This window comes from Onychostoma macrolepis, chromosome 17 (genome assembly GCF_012432095.1).
Source record: "Onychostoma macrolepis isolate SWU-2019 chromosome 17, ASM1243209v1, whole genome shotgun sequence".
Lineage (NCBI taxonomy): Eukaryota > Metazoa > Chordata > Actinopteri > Cypriniformes > Cyprinidae > Onychostoma > Onychostoma macrolepis.
The window spans coordinates 8,235,334-8,250,515 of record NC_081171.1 but is presented as its reverse complement, the minus strand read 5'-3'; the positions used below and the strand labels follow the sequence as shown (position 1 = coordinate 8,250,515).

The following is a 15,182-nucleotide window of genomic DNA, read 5'->3' as shown; positions in this document are numbered from 1 at the left end:
ATTCTCACATGCACTCTGGTTTTGTATTACATTATCATTGCACACATCTTGTCAGACCAGTTCAGCTTTGGTTTAATGCTGAATGCAGATAAACACATACATTTCCTGCTAAAAGAGGATCACAGGCTTTCAGAATGGGAATCTTGATATTGAGTCACACATTTATCTATTCAATCTTAAGTCCATAGCAACAAAAGAAACACAAACAGTACTGAAAATGCACTGCATGTTTATTGCCTGGAGTAAAATACAAAAATACTGGTTATATGCTTCATACCGTATATATATATTAATCAGTTTAAACATACATCATAAGAGTTTCATCCAAAATACGGTAATAAAATAAATGTTTAACCTTTTTTGTTAATACATTGTCTTACAACCCTTCATGCATTTCAAGTCGATAATCTCGACATGCTTTGCTTTCATTTGATTTTGTTAGCTGTCTTTGAAAATAATTTCCAGTACTTTCTTCCTGAATTAAATATCTCCAATGAGAAAACTCTCCCATGCACACAGTGCTGTAAACTAGCTATATTAGTATACATTATACAGTGATCTTGTAACACAGCTGAACCGTTTAACAGAATTTTGTACAGTCTAGCATTTGCAGCCTAATGGAACATACAGTATTACTGATGAAACAAGTATGGATCATTAAAGGGTTTACATTGACATAAATCGAGATTAAAGGAATAGTCCACCTAAAAATTAAAATTTGCTGAAAATGTACTCTCCCTATGGTCATCCGAAGATGTAGACGAGTTTGTTTCTTCATCAAGTCCAATTTGGAGAAATTTAGCATTACATCACTTGCTCACTAATAGATCCTCTACAGTGAATGGGTGCCGTCAGAATGAGAGTCTAAACAGCTGATAAAAACATCACAATAATCCACAAGTAATCCAGTCCATCAGTTAATGTCTTGTAAAGTGAAAGGTTGTGTATTTGTAACAAACAAATCCATTATTAAGCCGTTTTAACTTTAAATCATCACTTCTGGATAAAATACTAGTCCATAATCCATAATAATAATTAGTCCTGGTGTCCACTCACATCAAAATCCACCAATTTGTTTTGTTTTGTACTACTGGACAAACCAGTATTATGGATAGAGGACTCATATTGCCAGTAGCAAGTCAGTTTGAAAATGATGGATTTGTTCATTATAAACAGTTTTTTGATCCACAAGACATTAATTGATGGACTGGAGTCATATTTATTACTTGTGGATTATTGCGATGTTTTTATCAGCTGTTTGAACTCTCATTCTGACGGCACCCATTCACTGCAGAGGATCCATTGGTGAGCAAATGATGTAATGCTAAATTTCTCCAAATCTGTTCAGATGAAGAAACAAACTCACCTACATCTTGTAAGGTCTGAGGATGAGTACATTTATGGCAAGTTTTCATTTTTGGGTGACTATTCCTTTAAATACAAACAATAAAAGCAGTGCAATAAACTGATATGCCGAGCTTCAACATTACAGTTTCTTTTAGAAAATGCAGCATATTTTCTGTTAAGTCTCTTTCTTACCATGCACTATTATTAATGCATTTAACATTAGATAGTGCATCACATATTAATGGAAATTAGTTTTAACATAGGAGAGATATGTAGAGAGGTCTGAATACGATTTTAAAAGGGCATTTTGCTACAGGATAAAAGCAGTTCAGTGCGGTGTGTTTATGTGTAATACTACTCAAAGCTGTAAAGCCATGCAATTAGCCTCTAAATAACATGTCTAACACTGCAAACAAAGCTCCAGTATGCGTTTTAAAGAGGATTTTGACTTCTGCCAGCTCTGAAAGACAGAGCGTTTGTCAGAGAAGTCTTTGTTCTGGACAAAATAATAAATCAAGGCATTCCTTTCATCAAACCATGACCTTAAAGAAGCAGTCCTGAAAGAATAACTGAACTCAACCTCTGATGGTTTTGGGCCCTTAGAAATCCCAGCTCAGACACTGCTTGCAAAAAAAGGAAAGAAAAGAAAAACAGACTAAGAAGGTCACAGAGCTCCAACATTCTGTTCAAAAAAGGACATTCTCCCCAAACAGGGCTATTTTTACTCCATAATCTATGCCTGCAAAACACACTTACAATAACCTATAACAACAATCAGAGGCAAACCAATGCCAAAACTCAGTCTTAAAGCTCAAATGTGATTCTGCAATCACGACTTCCAAAAACCGTTGAAAGAAAACCATCCATTCTATAAACGCATGTGCATAGTACCTTTGCTATGGAGTGATACATGAATGTCTGTTGATTTTGACAATTTCCTCTTCTAAAATTCACCAAAATATCAAGAACATTTCAAACTGAGCTTAGTTTTGAAATCTGTGACATCAGAATCAATACCCGCAACACAGTGATAAGTTATATCCTATTATCAAACACAGTTTAGTTTTGGAGTGGCCCGAGTAAAACAGCAAACAAAAGATTTTAAACAAGTGGTATGAATAAAAACATGCACAATTCTGTTTAATTATAAGACATACCACAGTATTAAAATTATTTATATGAATAGCTCACACAAAAATGTAAATTCTGTCATCCCCCATGTCTTTAATTGAGATATTTTAGTTGTTTTTATTCATACAATGAATGCCAGTGGCGTTCAAAACAACAGTGGACTCCACTGACTTTCATTGTGTAGACAAAAAAAAAGTTGTGTTACACATTTGAAAGTGAATCAAACATGTTTGGAAAGACATGAGGGTGAGTAAATGATGGCAGAACAGCTTTTTTGGGTGAACTATCCGTTTAAGCATTTAGTAACTAGCTACAAACAGAACGAACATAAAAACATGAAGGATTTGCGATGGATCCTGAGTAGATGTCTTTAAGGGAGTTTTGCTCATTGTAAAAGCGGCACTGGTTTCTCCAAATGCCTGTAGAGAAATGAACAGCTTGAATCATGTCGAGCAGGTTGTGAGCGTCTATGCCGTCCACCCACTCACACTTTCACTCTCTCTCACACACACTCACAGAAACAGAGCTTTCTGATCTGCTGGGTCCACCGGTGGGTGTACGGTGGAGCGAGACCAGCTGAGAACCAACAATATAACATAAATGGAACAATGATAAAAAATATAAGTATTTGTTATATAAACAAGCACAGATTGCCATTTTTTTTTTTTTTAAAGCTGCTTTTGACTGTCGACGCTTAAGTAGGTGGAGGTCCGTCGTAGCGTAGCATGATGTTGAAGGAGCGGGCGAAGTTGTTGGACAGTGAACAGCTGGCGCCCTCGTCCATCATGGGCAGCAGGAAGGCCAGCAGCAGCAGGGCCAACAACAGGAGCTGGAGAGGAAGAGCCACGCGACATACACGGTACAGGAAGCTGAGACCACTGCTCGCCTGCAAAACACACAACCACAGATGCGGTCACATGTTGAATGGCTCCATTACAAAACCTTAAGTTTCTACAGGAGCATTCACTCTGGAGGTCAGCAAATAGCTGTAGGTGTTTCTACTCAACTACAAGTGTCCAACTGTTTAAATCACGCTAGTTTCACTGCAGTCACTGCTCAACTCTGCTGCAGCAAATCGCTAAATCCAACTGAAATGAAATTACTCTGATCACAGATTATCACTGTCAGTGTGCATTACCCTTAATGCAACATCCTAAACTATAATAAAATAACAAGTTATGGATTTGAAACAAGTCATTGATAAACAGCTTATAATTAGTTAAATCATAAAAATGCCAAATTAAAATAAATCATTGCTACACTAAAAACAAAATCATACATAAACACTACAAAGGTAAATATTTCAAACACAGACACTGTCTTAAATATGTATTGTGCGGTAAAATAAGTATTGAACACCTCACCATTTTTCTCAGTAAATATATTTCTAAAGGTGCCATTGACTTGAAATTTTTACCAGATATTGGTAACAACCCAAATAATCCATACATACAAAAAAAACAAAACAAATAAGTTCATAAATTAAGTTATGCGTAATAAAATGGAATGACACAGGGAAAAGTATTGAACACATGAAGAAAGGGAGGTTCAAAAAGGCACAGAAGACCAAGACACCAGCTGAAATCTATCAGTAATTAGAAAGCAATCCTTCCCCTTGTCAGTGGAAATTAATATTAACTGGTTCAGTTCCAAAACCTACAGTACCAGGATGATGAAGATAAAACAAGGGTGGACCTTTCAGCAAGACAATGATCACAAACACAGCCAAGAAAACTTCCAATTGGTTTCAGAAAAAGAAAATAAAGCTGCTAGAATGGCCAGCCAATCACCTGACTTGAATCCAATAGAAAATAAGAACTAAAGATCAGAGTTCATAGAAGAGGCCCACAGAACCTTCCAGATTTGAAGACTCTGTGGAAGAACGGGCCAAAATCACACCTAAGCAATGCACGCGACTAGTTTCTCCATACAGGAGGCATCTTGAAGCTGTCATTACCAACAAAAGCTTTTGTACAAAGTATTAAATAAATTTCAGTAGTTCAATACTTTTTCCCTGAGTCATTCCATTTTATTACATGACTCAATTTCTTAATTTCTATTTGTTTTTTTTCTTGGTAACACTTTATTTTGATAGTCCACTTTAGAGATTCTACTAACAGTAAGTAACTTTGCAACTACATGTCAGCTAGCAGTCAGAGTATTAGTAGACTGTCTGCTTAATATCTCCTAACACTTTATTTTGATGGGTCCACAAAAAACAACATACTGACTATGAGAAACTTTGCACATGTGTCAACTTATTCTACTAACCCTAAACCTAACCTTGCAGTCTACTCTGAGAGTTAGTAGACATGTAGTTGCAAATTGACCCGCTGTATGTGTGTATATGTATAAAATATGTCAAAGGGGTTCAACTGACAAAAATGTCTGTGAATCCCTGCTTCAATAGCACAAAAAAAAATACATAAAACTAATTTTGGATGAAACCGTTCATTTTTTTTATTACATGGAAGAATTTTCTACAGATCTAAAATTTCTACTCGCTAAAATCGATTTTTTTCCTTTCTTGGATAAAACCTTGAGTGTCTAGAAGGCTTTTTGAAAAGTTATTTTAAAAATTCTTTGTGCCTAGTGCTGTCAAAGTTTCTTCAAGGAAAGTCAGTTCACTTGGACATATTTGCAATGCCTCCAAGCAGCTATTTTGAGCATGCAAGACGATCTGATATGAACTGCCCCATTAATATTGAGTTTTTTTCAGGTTGGCCTAACCAACGCAGTGACTCTTTTATTTAGAAGGAGGGATTTATTTAATAATATTGGGCATTGTCATTTATCTCATTCATGGTAATATGAGTGAACCGGCTTGGTATTTTTGAAGTATATGTTGCCATACAGCTAAAATTGTTTCCAAGGTAGGTGACTCACTAGATTTCTAATAAAGTGTAAAAATAAAGTGAGAGGTCTGAACAAAAAATAAAGTGTAAAAATAATAAGCTCAAATTCTGAGTGTAAAGGTGCTTCTCTGAGTTATAAACGTAATTTTAAATTGCAGAGAACACAAACTCTTTGATAAAAATACAGATCCTGACTAGTAACTTGATGCACAAACTCAGTACCCATCTCTCATTCATTAGCATTATATGTCTGATAAAAAAAACATGACTATGATTGAGTCATTTTTCCATGACTCACTGGATGCCAAAAACAAATTCACACAGACACATGTACACCTGAAAAAATAAGGAAGTTTTTCAAGCTCCTGTAGAATTGTGGGAGTCAATGTCCACCCACAGCTGCTCAACAACTACGATCGCTCTGAGATATCTGAACCTAATTCAACCCTTTCTATTCAACTGCGGCAAAGCTGAGGAACATGGGAACTCTTTCTCTCTGGCATTTGAAAGAGAGTGCAGAAGTACGAGAAAGTGAGGAGGAGGAAATGTGGGTGGATGAAAAGCCAAAATCTCTTTCCACACTTTTCTTTTGTCAGCCTCTATTCAGGACAATATAATTACACTGAAAAGTAATTACAACAGTGCTCAGGCCTGGTGTAATGTACAGAACGATAGACTGTTCTTACAGATACACATAATCCAATCATATAGTTCTGGTTTGATAATCATACAATGGGACAATTTACTTGATCACAACAAAATTATAGATTCTCTGTGGACAGCCTATAATCACAGTTACAAAAAGATTATCTCCCTGACAACTAAAGTGTTATCTTCACAATTAGATGACTGTATTTGGTCAGTGACGGAGACAATCGAAGAGTCTGCAGAATGTATATATTTATACTTCATGATAATGACTAAGGTCACTAAGACAGTAGATGACGGTTTCCACGACAGAGACAGACGCTGTGGCTCAGACGAGCAACGTTTACTCGTGTGACTTATGGTGCACTAATGAGCAACTTTAAACATGTTTGCAATGGCAAAATACAGCCAAAACAATAATATGTTCTGGAACAGCCAGTTAAATAATAATGACATACATATAGTATACACACACACCCAAGAATTTAACAAACTCCTAATTAATTGTGCAGTTTTTCCAGAACTAGCTCAACCAAAGTGTCTGTGAATAGCCTTGATAATTGGATGGTAATGCTACATGTGCAAAACAACATTTCAATCTCCATCCACTAATATCAGCTTATGTAAATAACAGGAAAACTCAGAACAGCCTTTTATATGCAGTCAGCAGGGCACCTGCGTCTCTTCTCAAGCAGACGTGACCGTTCATGAACAGATGGCCAGAGAGTGAAGGAGTGAGAAGAGAGGTGTTAAAAAAGGTGTGAACACTGAGAAAATTGAGAAATTACTGAGAAAGATTAACACGCTCCCCAGAGAAACGCAGTGGAGCAACTGTCTTGATGTTTCTAAGCAGCCCACGGAGCCAAAAAATAGCATTTGATTTTGGGGGCAAAGACAGTGCTTTGGTTCAGGCTTTCAAAATGCTATTTATGAGCCTCTATTTCAAAGCCCTCCTACTAATCCAGCCGAACAGTGTCTCAGTTCACTTGAGAGTGCTTACAAACTCTTAAAGTCAACATGAAAGTGACATATTTCAGAGTAAAACAATATTTAACAAGAAAATAGTAGTATGCAGTTGATTTGAACTGCTAAACGAGCACCTTCTTTTACAATTATTGATCTCATGCCTCTGCTACATCGCAACAACAAACTCCACCAGCCTCAGTTGTGTGTCAATAAATAAACACTGCTTTCAATTCCGTTCTAGCCCTGGAAAGGGAATACTTTCTTTTCAAAAAGGCTTCAAACATTTTCCACTGTCAGATCAGAGAGATTTTGAAACCTGCTTTAAACACAAGCCCCCTCACAGCATCAGGGCCTCCTTTCAAAGAATAAAACCTACCTTTCCAGATCGGACATGCTCCTGTCCTTGTCCACTGACACCCTGAAACAAACAGAAACATTCGGTTTAGTTAATTACATCCGGCTACAAGCTGCTACCCTCTTCTGGTGGACACATGATACTGCATCAAAATCTGCACTGGAAATCATGTAGTAGATGATGTATGGCTCTTCCCCAGCATTCATCATGTAATCATTTTGTTCACCATTTTTCAAAACAGAAGGAGTCACAATTGACTTCAGGTTAAAAATATGGCACAAGCAAAAATAAAGTTACACATTTTTTTTTAATGAAAAATAGGTAAGTTGAATAATAATAATAATAATAAATACAATATAATAAATATAATACAACATAATAAAAACAAAAAAACACAAATTAATTGAATTAATAAATAAAGCAATAAAATAAAAATAATGATTACAGATTTCCTCTTTTTACCTTGTTTTTCAGCAGACCTTTGAGGTCACCAGCCTCTTTAAGTTTGGATTTGTATAACATCCAGCGGTAACGCAGCTCTTCTAGTTCCATGTCCTCCTCTGCTGACTTACTCTGCCGACTGACCATCAACTTCTGGAACTGACGCTGACCCCATGCTACATTGGCATGTAAACCCTATAAAAAAAATTAAATTAAATAAAAACACAATTACTATAAGGGGTTGGTGTGGGTGTAGTAGTTAAAGGTTTGTGGATCATAATCCAGTTATTTAGAATCCAAAATTAACCTGTTGCTCAAAAAATACTGAAGAGTACTTGAATATAGTTTAAAATGTAATTTATTCCTCTGATGGCTCCAGTCTACAGAAATCATTGTAATATTCTAATTTGGTGCTCAAAAAACATTTCTTATTATTATCAATGTTGAAAACAGTTGTGCTGCTTCATAATATCTTTTTTTTTTTCAGTTGACTAATAAGCAAATCTGATTCACACTCATCAGTTTTTAATGACATTGCAGAGAAATTTAATTTCTTTAAAGGAGAAAAAAAAAAAAAAAAAGTGTCCACATAGAAATAATATCCAATAGATTTTTTTAACACTTTATGGGCACATTATACTGAAAATCTCTAAATCATTCCTATAAGAAGTTCTGTAAAAATGTGTCTGAATTAGCAACAGTTATTAATGGAGAAGGAAGCAGTTTCTGCTAACAAAGTCAGGTTTTAGTATTGAAGCATCTGGGCACTTTGTCAGCTGTAGGGGGGGATTTAAATAACTGAAGATAAACTCAATGTGGCTTTTTCTCCCCACAGAGCACAATACACAAAAGACTGAAGTAGTTTCATGGTATATTCAGCAGGAAGACCACCTATGAATTGCCGTTCAAGAGCTTTCCCAAATCAGAGCTGTGAAGCTGCGGCTGTGAACAAAAAAAGTGTCAATGTGACACAGTGGCTGTCATCAGATATGACAGTTTTCAGGTAGTTGTGAAGACTGAATTTTTCCAAGCCTGGGGTAAAACCTGTGCACAAGCCTTTCAAAGCTTCCCAGAACTGCAACTACAATTGCACTGATGTAAACATACGCACGGCACACTACACATCAGTTTCTCAAAGACATGTAGCTTCACATACTGAAAATTATCCAGCATGTTCTGTGTGACAATCGTAAAAATATCACACTGCGCTTTGTTGAATAAGATATCAAAGCTATCAAAGATTGTTTTTTACTCTTAACACTTTTTCATATTTTGGACTGCGCATGAAACTTTAATCAAAAACAGATAATAAGAAAGCAAAAAAATTTAACAAACACCACCAACCTTGAGTGTATTCTGTCTTATCCTCAGTTCTTTAGCGCTCAAGGATCTTTGGTTGTTCAGAATTCCTGTGAGTTTGCCATTTTCCTTGTGAAGCCACGCTTCAAACTCCCTCCTCTGAGCCTCCATATCAGCATGATGCTGGGGCCCCTGAGAGCCCATCTGCAGCAGAAATGAAAAGAGACATCCCTTTGTCCGTTTATGATCATAGCCTAGGTACTGCTTGCATAATAGTGGCTTTAGGGCTGGGTGAACTAGCTAAAAAAATGATCACTATATTTTTTCAAATGTTTTGATATTGCACATCTCTTTTTATGTATTTGCTCTGAAATAGCACCAGACTCAGAGTATGACTCAACATGTTTAATAATGTAAATTAAACTAAAAATCTAGTTTAAAATAAAAGATATGTTTTTCACTAAATCAATAAAAATGATTATTTTCATTTTCTTTTTTGGCTAAAAAGTTGGGTTCGGAAAGTTTATATTTATTTTTTTTATTACATTTTAAAAAGAAGTATCTTATGCTAAATAACTGTAAAAACTTTTTTCTATTTTGAGATATTTTAAAATGTAATTTATTCCTGTGATTCCAATAAAGCACAGTTCTATCATTTATAATGCCATTTTGCTTTTTATGTTTCAATCAGAGACATTATTATACCTGTAAGTCAAAAGACACAGAGAGACCGCACAATATTATAACGCTTAAATGGTCAAAACCTGGATCAAGTAAAAGCACTCGAATAATTACCATGTAATTTAGTTATACTGGAAGCAAAATCACTGCAAAAATGCATATTTTGATATAATACCCAGCCCTAATCATGACTGTCAAAATAACAAGAATCATATTTTAATCATCCTAACCTGAATGTCATCAGGGGGGATCTGTGACGGCTGCATCCTTTTCTGTGCATCAGAGTCAATCCCACTTAAAAAGCTGTATCTACCTTTTATATCCAGGTCTTCAATCCCAGAACCAGCTTTGTGTTGTTCGACCCACTCCCCAGTCCAACCACCACTGCTGATCATGTCACCTTCATCCATCCCAGTCCGCTTCCTGTTCACCTTACGGTCACTTCCAGATATGACTGCATCCACCTCATCATCCATGGACTGGTCTTGGTAAGTCCACTCTCTTCTCCAGACCTCTGAACCTTCTGGTCTTGAGATGCCCTCAGGTAGCACAATTCGAATTCTATCCGGATTTGCTTCCATGTTCCTCTCCAGTTCTTGCTGGCCTGTTGATTCTGATCCATGGTAGGATCTCTGATGCTGGTCCGTTCCTTCATCTCCTTTGGCATGTCCCACTTCAAAGTTTGAAGCCGCTCCCTGCTGATGCCCTTCAACCCATCTGTCCAAGAACTCGGTTCTCTGTAATAGGGAATCTTGATCGCCTGTGGCTGCATGTTCATTCAGAAGCCTATTAAGTTATGGTGAAAGTAATAAATAGGTTGTCAAAATGTACATTTTTATTTTATATTCAGTAGTGCTTAAGTGAAATATACTGGCCAGGTCAGTGACTAATCAGCCAATATTTGTCTATTTTTAAGTATTTTACACAGAAAAATGACACATATCACCTTTAAAATACTTTGTTCAATAGCAAATGCTACATTCTGGAAATTTTTCTTCAACTTTTGACTAGTAAACATTAGGGCTGGGTAAAAAAATATTGATATCTCGATATTAATCGATTATCATTTTTACGGAACGATATCGATTCTTAAATCCCAAGAATCGATTAGTCTAGTCTGTTTTCAATTAATGGAAGGAACGTTGAAGGGCACCTCCCATCCAATATATCGCAATAAGCATTGTGCTTTGGTACTTTTAATATGAAACAAAGTCTCAGATTTCAGATTCTGTCTATTGTATTGCAGGATTCAAATAATAAATGCCGTTTTGGCGCTGTTTAATGTGGAAGTGACAGATCGCTGTAGCGCCTCAGATGCGGCAGTGCGTAGCACATGTGAACCGATCATCTCCTCCACATCAATACCGCCACGAAATAAACATGACTAAACATCTGAAGGCAAGTTAAAAGAAAGAGTACAACTTCACAATCCGTATCTTGTCTCATGTAATCGCTCAATCAGTGTTTCAGCCGCGCAAAGACTTCAATATAACGTCTTTTAAACAATGTCACGTAACGTCACATTTACCTCGGAAAAACATATTCGGTGATCATAAACGCATTAGTCAGATAAAATAAAAAATAAAGAAAAATAAACTGTAGAGAGGGGCATTTTGCTAAATATATGCATCATATAACATATTCATTTACTGTTCTTCAATGTTTAATTTATGTTTAGTTTTTATGACTGCCACCATTATGTTTAGATTTCAAAAAAACTAATTGAAGTAGAAATATTATGTAGGCTAATTGTAACTATTATTTAAAAAACTTCATTAAGTGTAATTTTAACAAATCAGTCAATTTTAACCTTCAATATTACAGTAATGTAGTACCAACTGACTCTCATGTATATTTTACAGCATTAGTTGAGAGATTTTTTTTCCTTGAGAAAATTTGGCATGTACTGTACCTGATATATATCCAAAATAATCTATATTGAATTGAATCGAGTCGCAAGCTTGTGAATGAGAATCGAATCGAATTATGAAATGTGTCAAAACCCAGCCCTAGTAAACATCATGTAAGCACAGCACTGATTCACAAAGCAATCAACAATAATTACAATCAAGATTACCAGATGAACTGGGTGCAGTACAAACAGAATGTGAGGTTAGTTCATCAGGCCTGACAAAAAGTCATAACTATGCTCCTTGAGTCATAGTTTCTCGTTATTTAACACCGTCAACACCCAGTATTACTGCAAGCATTACTTCTAACCTGTAAAGATTGAGACTAAGCGTGTGGAGGGACATCCAGGTCTCTCTGAGGCGTTTAAGGTCTTGCTGGATGTGAACTTTGCCTTCATCAGAGGTTCTGGCCAGCACAGTCTGACCCTGAGCCTCCGTATGATGAAGCTGAAGCTCCTTCTCTGGAAATTCTCCTAACGCCCTCTAGAGGACAACAACAGTGATACAAGGTTGCGTATAAAATACTACAAAGACATGCATGCACAGGCAAGCATTTATTTGCTTTTGTGACGAGACTTAAGTAGTAATAGAAGTAATAAACAACAACTGTCTGACTTTTTAAATCTTGTTAATTATCTTTATAAATGGGTTAAAGTGTAGAATTATCACTCTCAAAATGTACTATGGTATACATGTTTTCTGCCAAAATACAGGTGCTGCATCAATTAACCAATGATGAAAATGACCGACAAATGTTTAATTATCATTTAGTTTGGTCTGTATTCTTACATTCTTAATTTTTTTAAACCAATTTCTATTACTTTTCTTGAGATTTTGTTAATTTCCAGGACTGAAAACAGGCCTAATTCCAATTGGCTGATATTTATTTTCCAGGTTTTCCATAACAGTGTTAACTCTTCATCAGCCATAAATTTTTATTTAACCTTTATTTAACCGTGCAAGTCAATTAAGAACAGGTTCTTGTTTTCAATAAAAGACTGGCATTTAAATATTTTAAATTTTAAAATTCATTTTTAACACTCCTTTTTCCCCTTGCACACAATGCTAAAAACAGCATATAAAGCATAAATAAAGCATACTTTTTTTTTTAATTATCAAGTGTTTTAAAGCCTTTTGTTGGGACATTGTTTGAATGATGTTTTGGAATAACATGTTTCTAACAAAACATTTTTACTGAAATGTTTGGCTTCTTCATTCAGATTATTGAACAAATAAGTCAACATTAATATATTATTCAATATAAACCATAACAATAGTAATAATATCACAATAGATTAAAATGGGATCCTTCAAACATTGCAGAAGCTTTCAGAAGCTCTGTATTGTTAATTTCATGTACTTTTCTTAATTAACAGTAACATTTACTGTAGTAAATTGCTCATAGATGTACCTCAGCCTCATGCTGGCGGTTGTTTATGCTCCATTCCCCATCTGATCCACGAAACGACTCTAGCTTCTGTCTCATGATCATTAACCACTTCTCCATATTCAGAATATTTTCATGGAAACTCTCATGTTCTGCAATGTTCTCCTCACTTTCATTCACCTTTATCTGGTATGAACAACAACACACATAAACATAAATAAAATACACATAAATACATTATGAACCCAAAACAGACATGAGAAGGATTTTAATGCAATAAAATTCTGCTATCTTTTCAGAAATAAAATCTCTTCAGGCCACAAGTGTGCATTAAAACTAAAATAAGGAGATTTGATCAAGGCCTTCATAGTCATCTTCTTCATCATCATCATGATCAACACACAGCAGGAGGTGTGGAAACCGGGTGTGATCACAGCGGTTTCCACAGATCTTCAGGGTTAAATCAGAATCACTTGTGAAGTTGAGCATTTTGAAGTGGCTAGTAAAAAGATATGTAGCCTCCCCTCATTATTCAGAATTTCGTATTTCTATCAATTAACGATAAAAATATTATGAATAGGAAGAATAGTTCTCTTAAAAAAGAAAATTCATTTACTCTGAAAATCTTCCCTCTGCAACAGCTCTCAAATTCATAACTCAGAATTTGAACATTCAAATCATACAGAATTTTTTTCAACAGATTTTGATTTGTATCATGGATGCCTGGGCATGTAATAAGTCATGTTCAAACAATATTTGTAAGGGCAATGCATGAGCATGACACCCTTTTGTAAATTCTACAACAAATCTTTGATTGTCCCACAGAATTATTCATTTTCATGAAAAAATTCTACTTCCATTAAATGCTGCTCTTTTGAAAATTGTATTCAAAGAATGCTGGAAAAAAAATGTATAATGGTTTCCACAAAAATATCAAACAGTAAAAACAGTTTTCAATATTAATAAGAAGAAATTTCTCTTGAACACCATATTAACATATACAGTATTAGAATGATTTCCGAAGGTTCATGTGCCACTGAAGACTGGCGTAATGATGCTGAAAATTCAGTTTTACCATCATAGGAATAAAATGACATTTTAAAAGAATTAAAACAGAAATCAGTAATTTTTTAAACTGTAACTATATCTTACACTACCACTGTTTTTATACTATTTTTATTGTATGTATTGTATTTTTCATCAAATATATGCAGTCTTAGAGAGCAAAAGAGACTTTTGAATGATATGAGGGTTACAAATTAATGACACATTTCTCATTTTTGGAAGAACTACAACTTGAATTAAATTTACTACCAAAGATAGGAAATTCGAAGTATCCTGAGCAGAGCGAATCTTACCCGAACCGCCTTATAAAGCAATTTCCATTCCGCATACAGACGTTCAAACTTTGTCCTGTTTGCAGGGTTGGATGACACCAGCGTCTCGAGAGCTATGATCTGAGCCTCACAATCTTCCAAGTCCTTTCTAATGACCTGCAGAGAGATGCACACTCATTTTACATTCAGTCTGCCACTAGAGAGTCTTTCCCGCTTCCACCTGGACAAGCCACTCTGATCAATCAGCGCAAACACATTGAGCTCAGCGTGACATAACTCCTAGCTCCTTAAATTATTCACATGACTCTTTTAGTGTGTGCCTGAAAGACGATCTAATCAAAAGTCACTGTAGATCTACAGCATACCACATGCAGAGATTAAAACCAAAACAGCTGTTTAAAAAGAAACTTGAAAAGCTGTTTGCAAACGGCAAAGCAAAACTTTTTTGAAGTCAGAAACAGCAATACGCTTCTGTTTTCTCTGCTGCTCACCCGGAGTTGGTCGGCCTGGGTCTTCTTGGCGAGAATGTCAGGTTGAAGTCCATCCGTCGTGATGAACCGCTCCTTTATAGAGGTTAGTTTTTTGTGTATGGAGTCATAGGCATCTGAAAAGTCCTTCGTCTTTGATATCAAACCCTAAGGACATTCAATAGGATACCACATGGTTTGGGGTGTTGAGACAACAAGTATAAGGTTCAAGACAGGGATATAAGCAATATAATAACACATATATAACATGAGAATCTGAAAATAAAATAAAATATTAGTGAGCGATATAAGAACATGTTTATATCATGATAATCTGAAAATAAAACATAAAATAAAA

The 15,182-nt window shown here is 35.6% G+C and overlaps 1 protein-coding gene across 1 annotated transcript in view; it reads right to left on the bottom strand.

The window, feature by feature from the left end:
* Positions 1–212: 212 nt before the first annotated feature.
* Positions 213–15,182, bottom strand: part of syne3 (spectrin repeat containing, nuclear envelope family member 3) — a 35,115-nt gene continuing 20,145 nt past the window's right edge. Inside the window, 9 exon segments of the mRNA XM_058749133.1 lie at positions 213–3,364; positions 7,324–7,365; positions 7,765–7,938; positions 9,088–9,246; positions 9,954–10,509; positions 11,944–12,116; positions 13,045–13,206; positions 14,379–14,513; positions 14,849–14,992. Coding sequence (XP_058605116.1) covers positions 3,173–3,364; positions 7,324–7,365; positions 7,765–7,938; positions 9,088–9,246; positions 9,954–10,509; positions 11,944–12,116; positions 13,045–13,206; positions 14,379–14,513; positions 14,849–14,992 — 1,737 coding nt within the window. The 3' untranslated portion in view covers positions 213–3,172.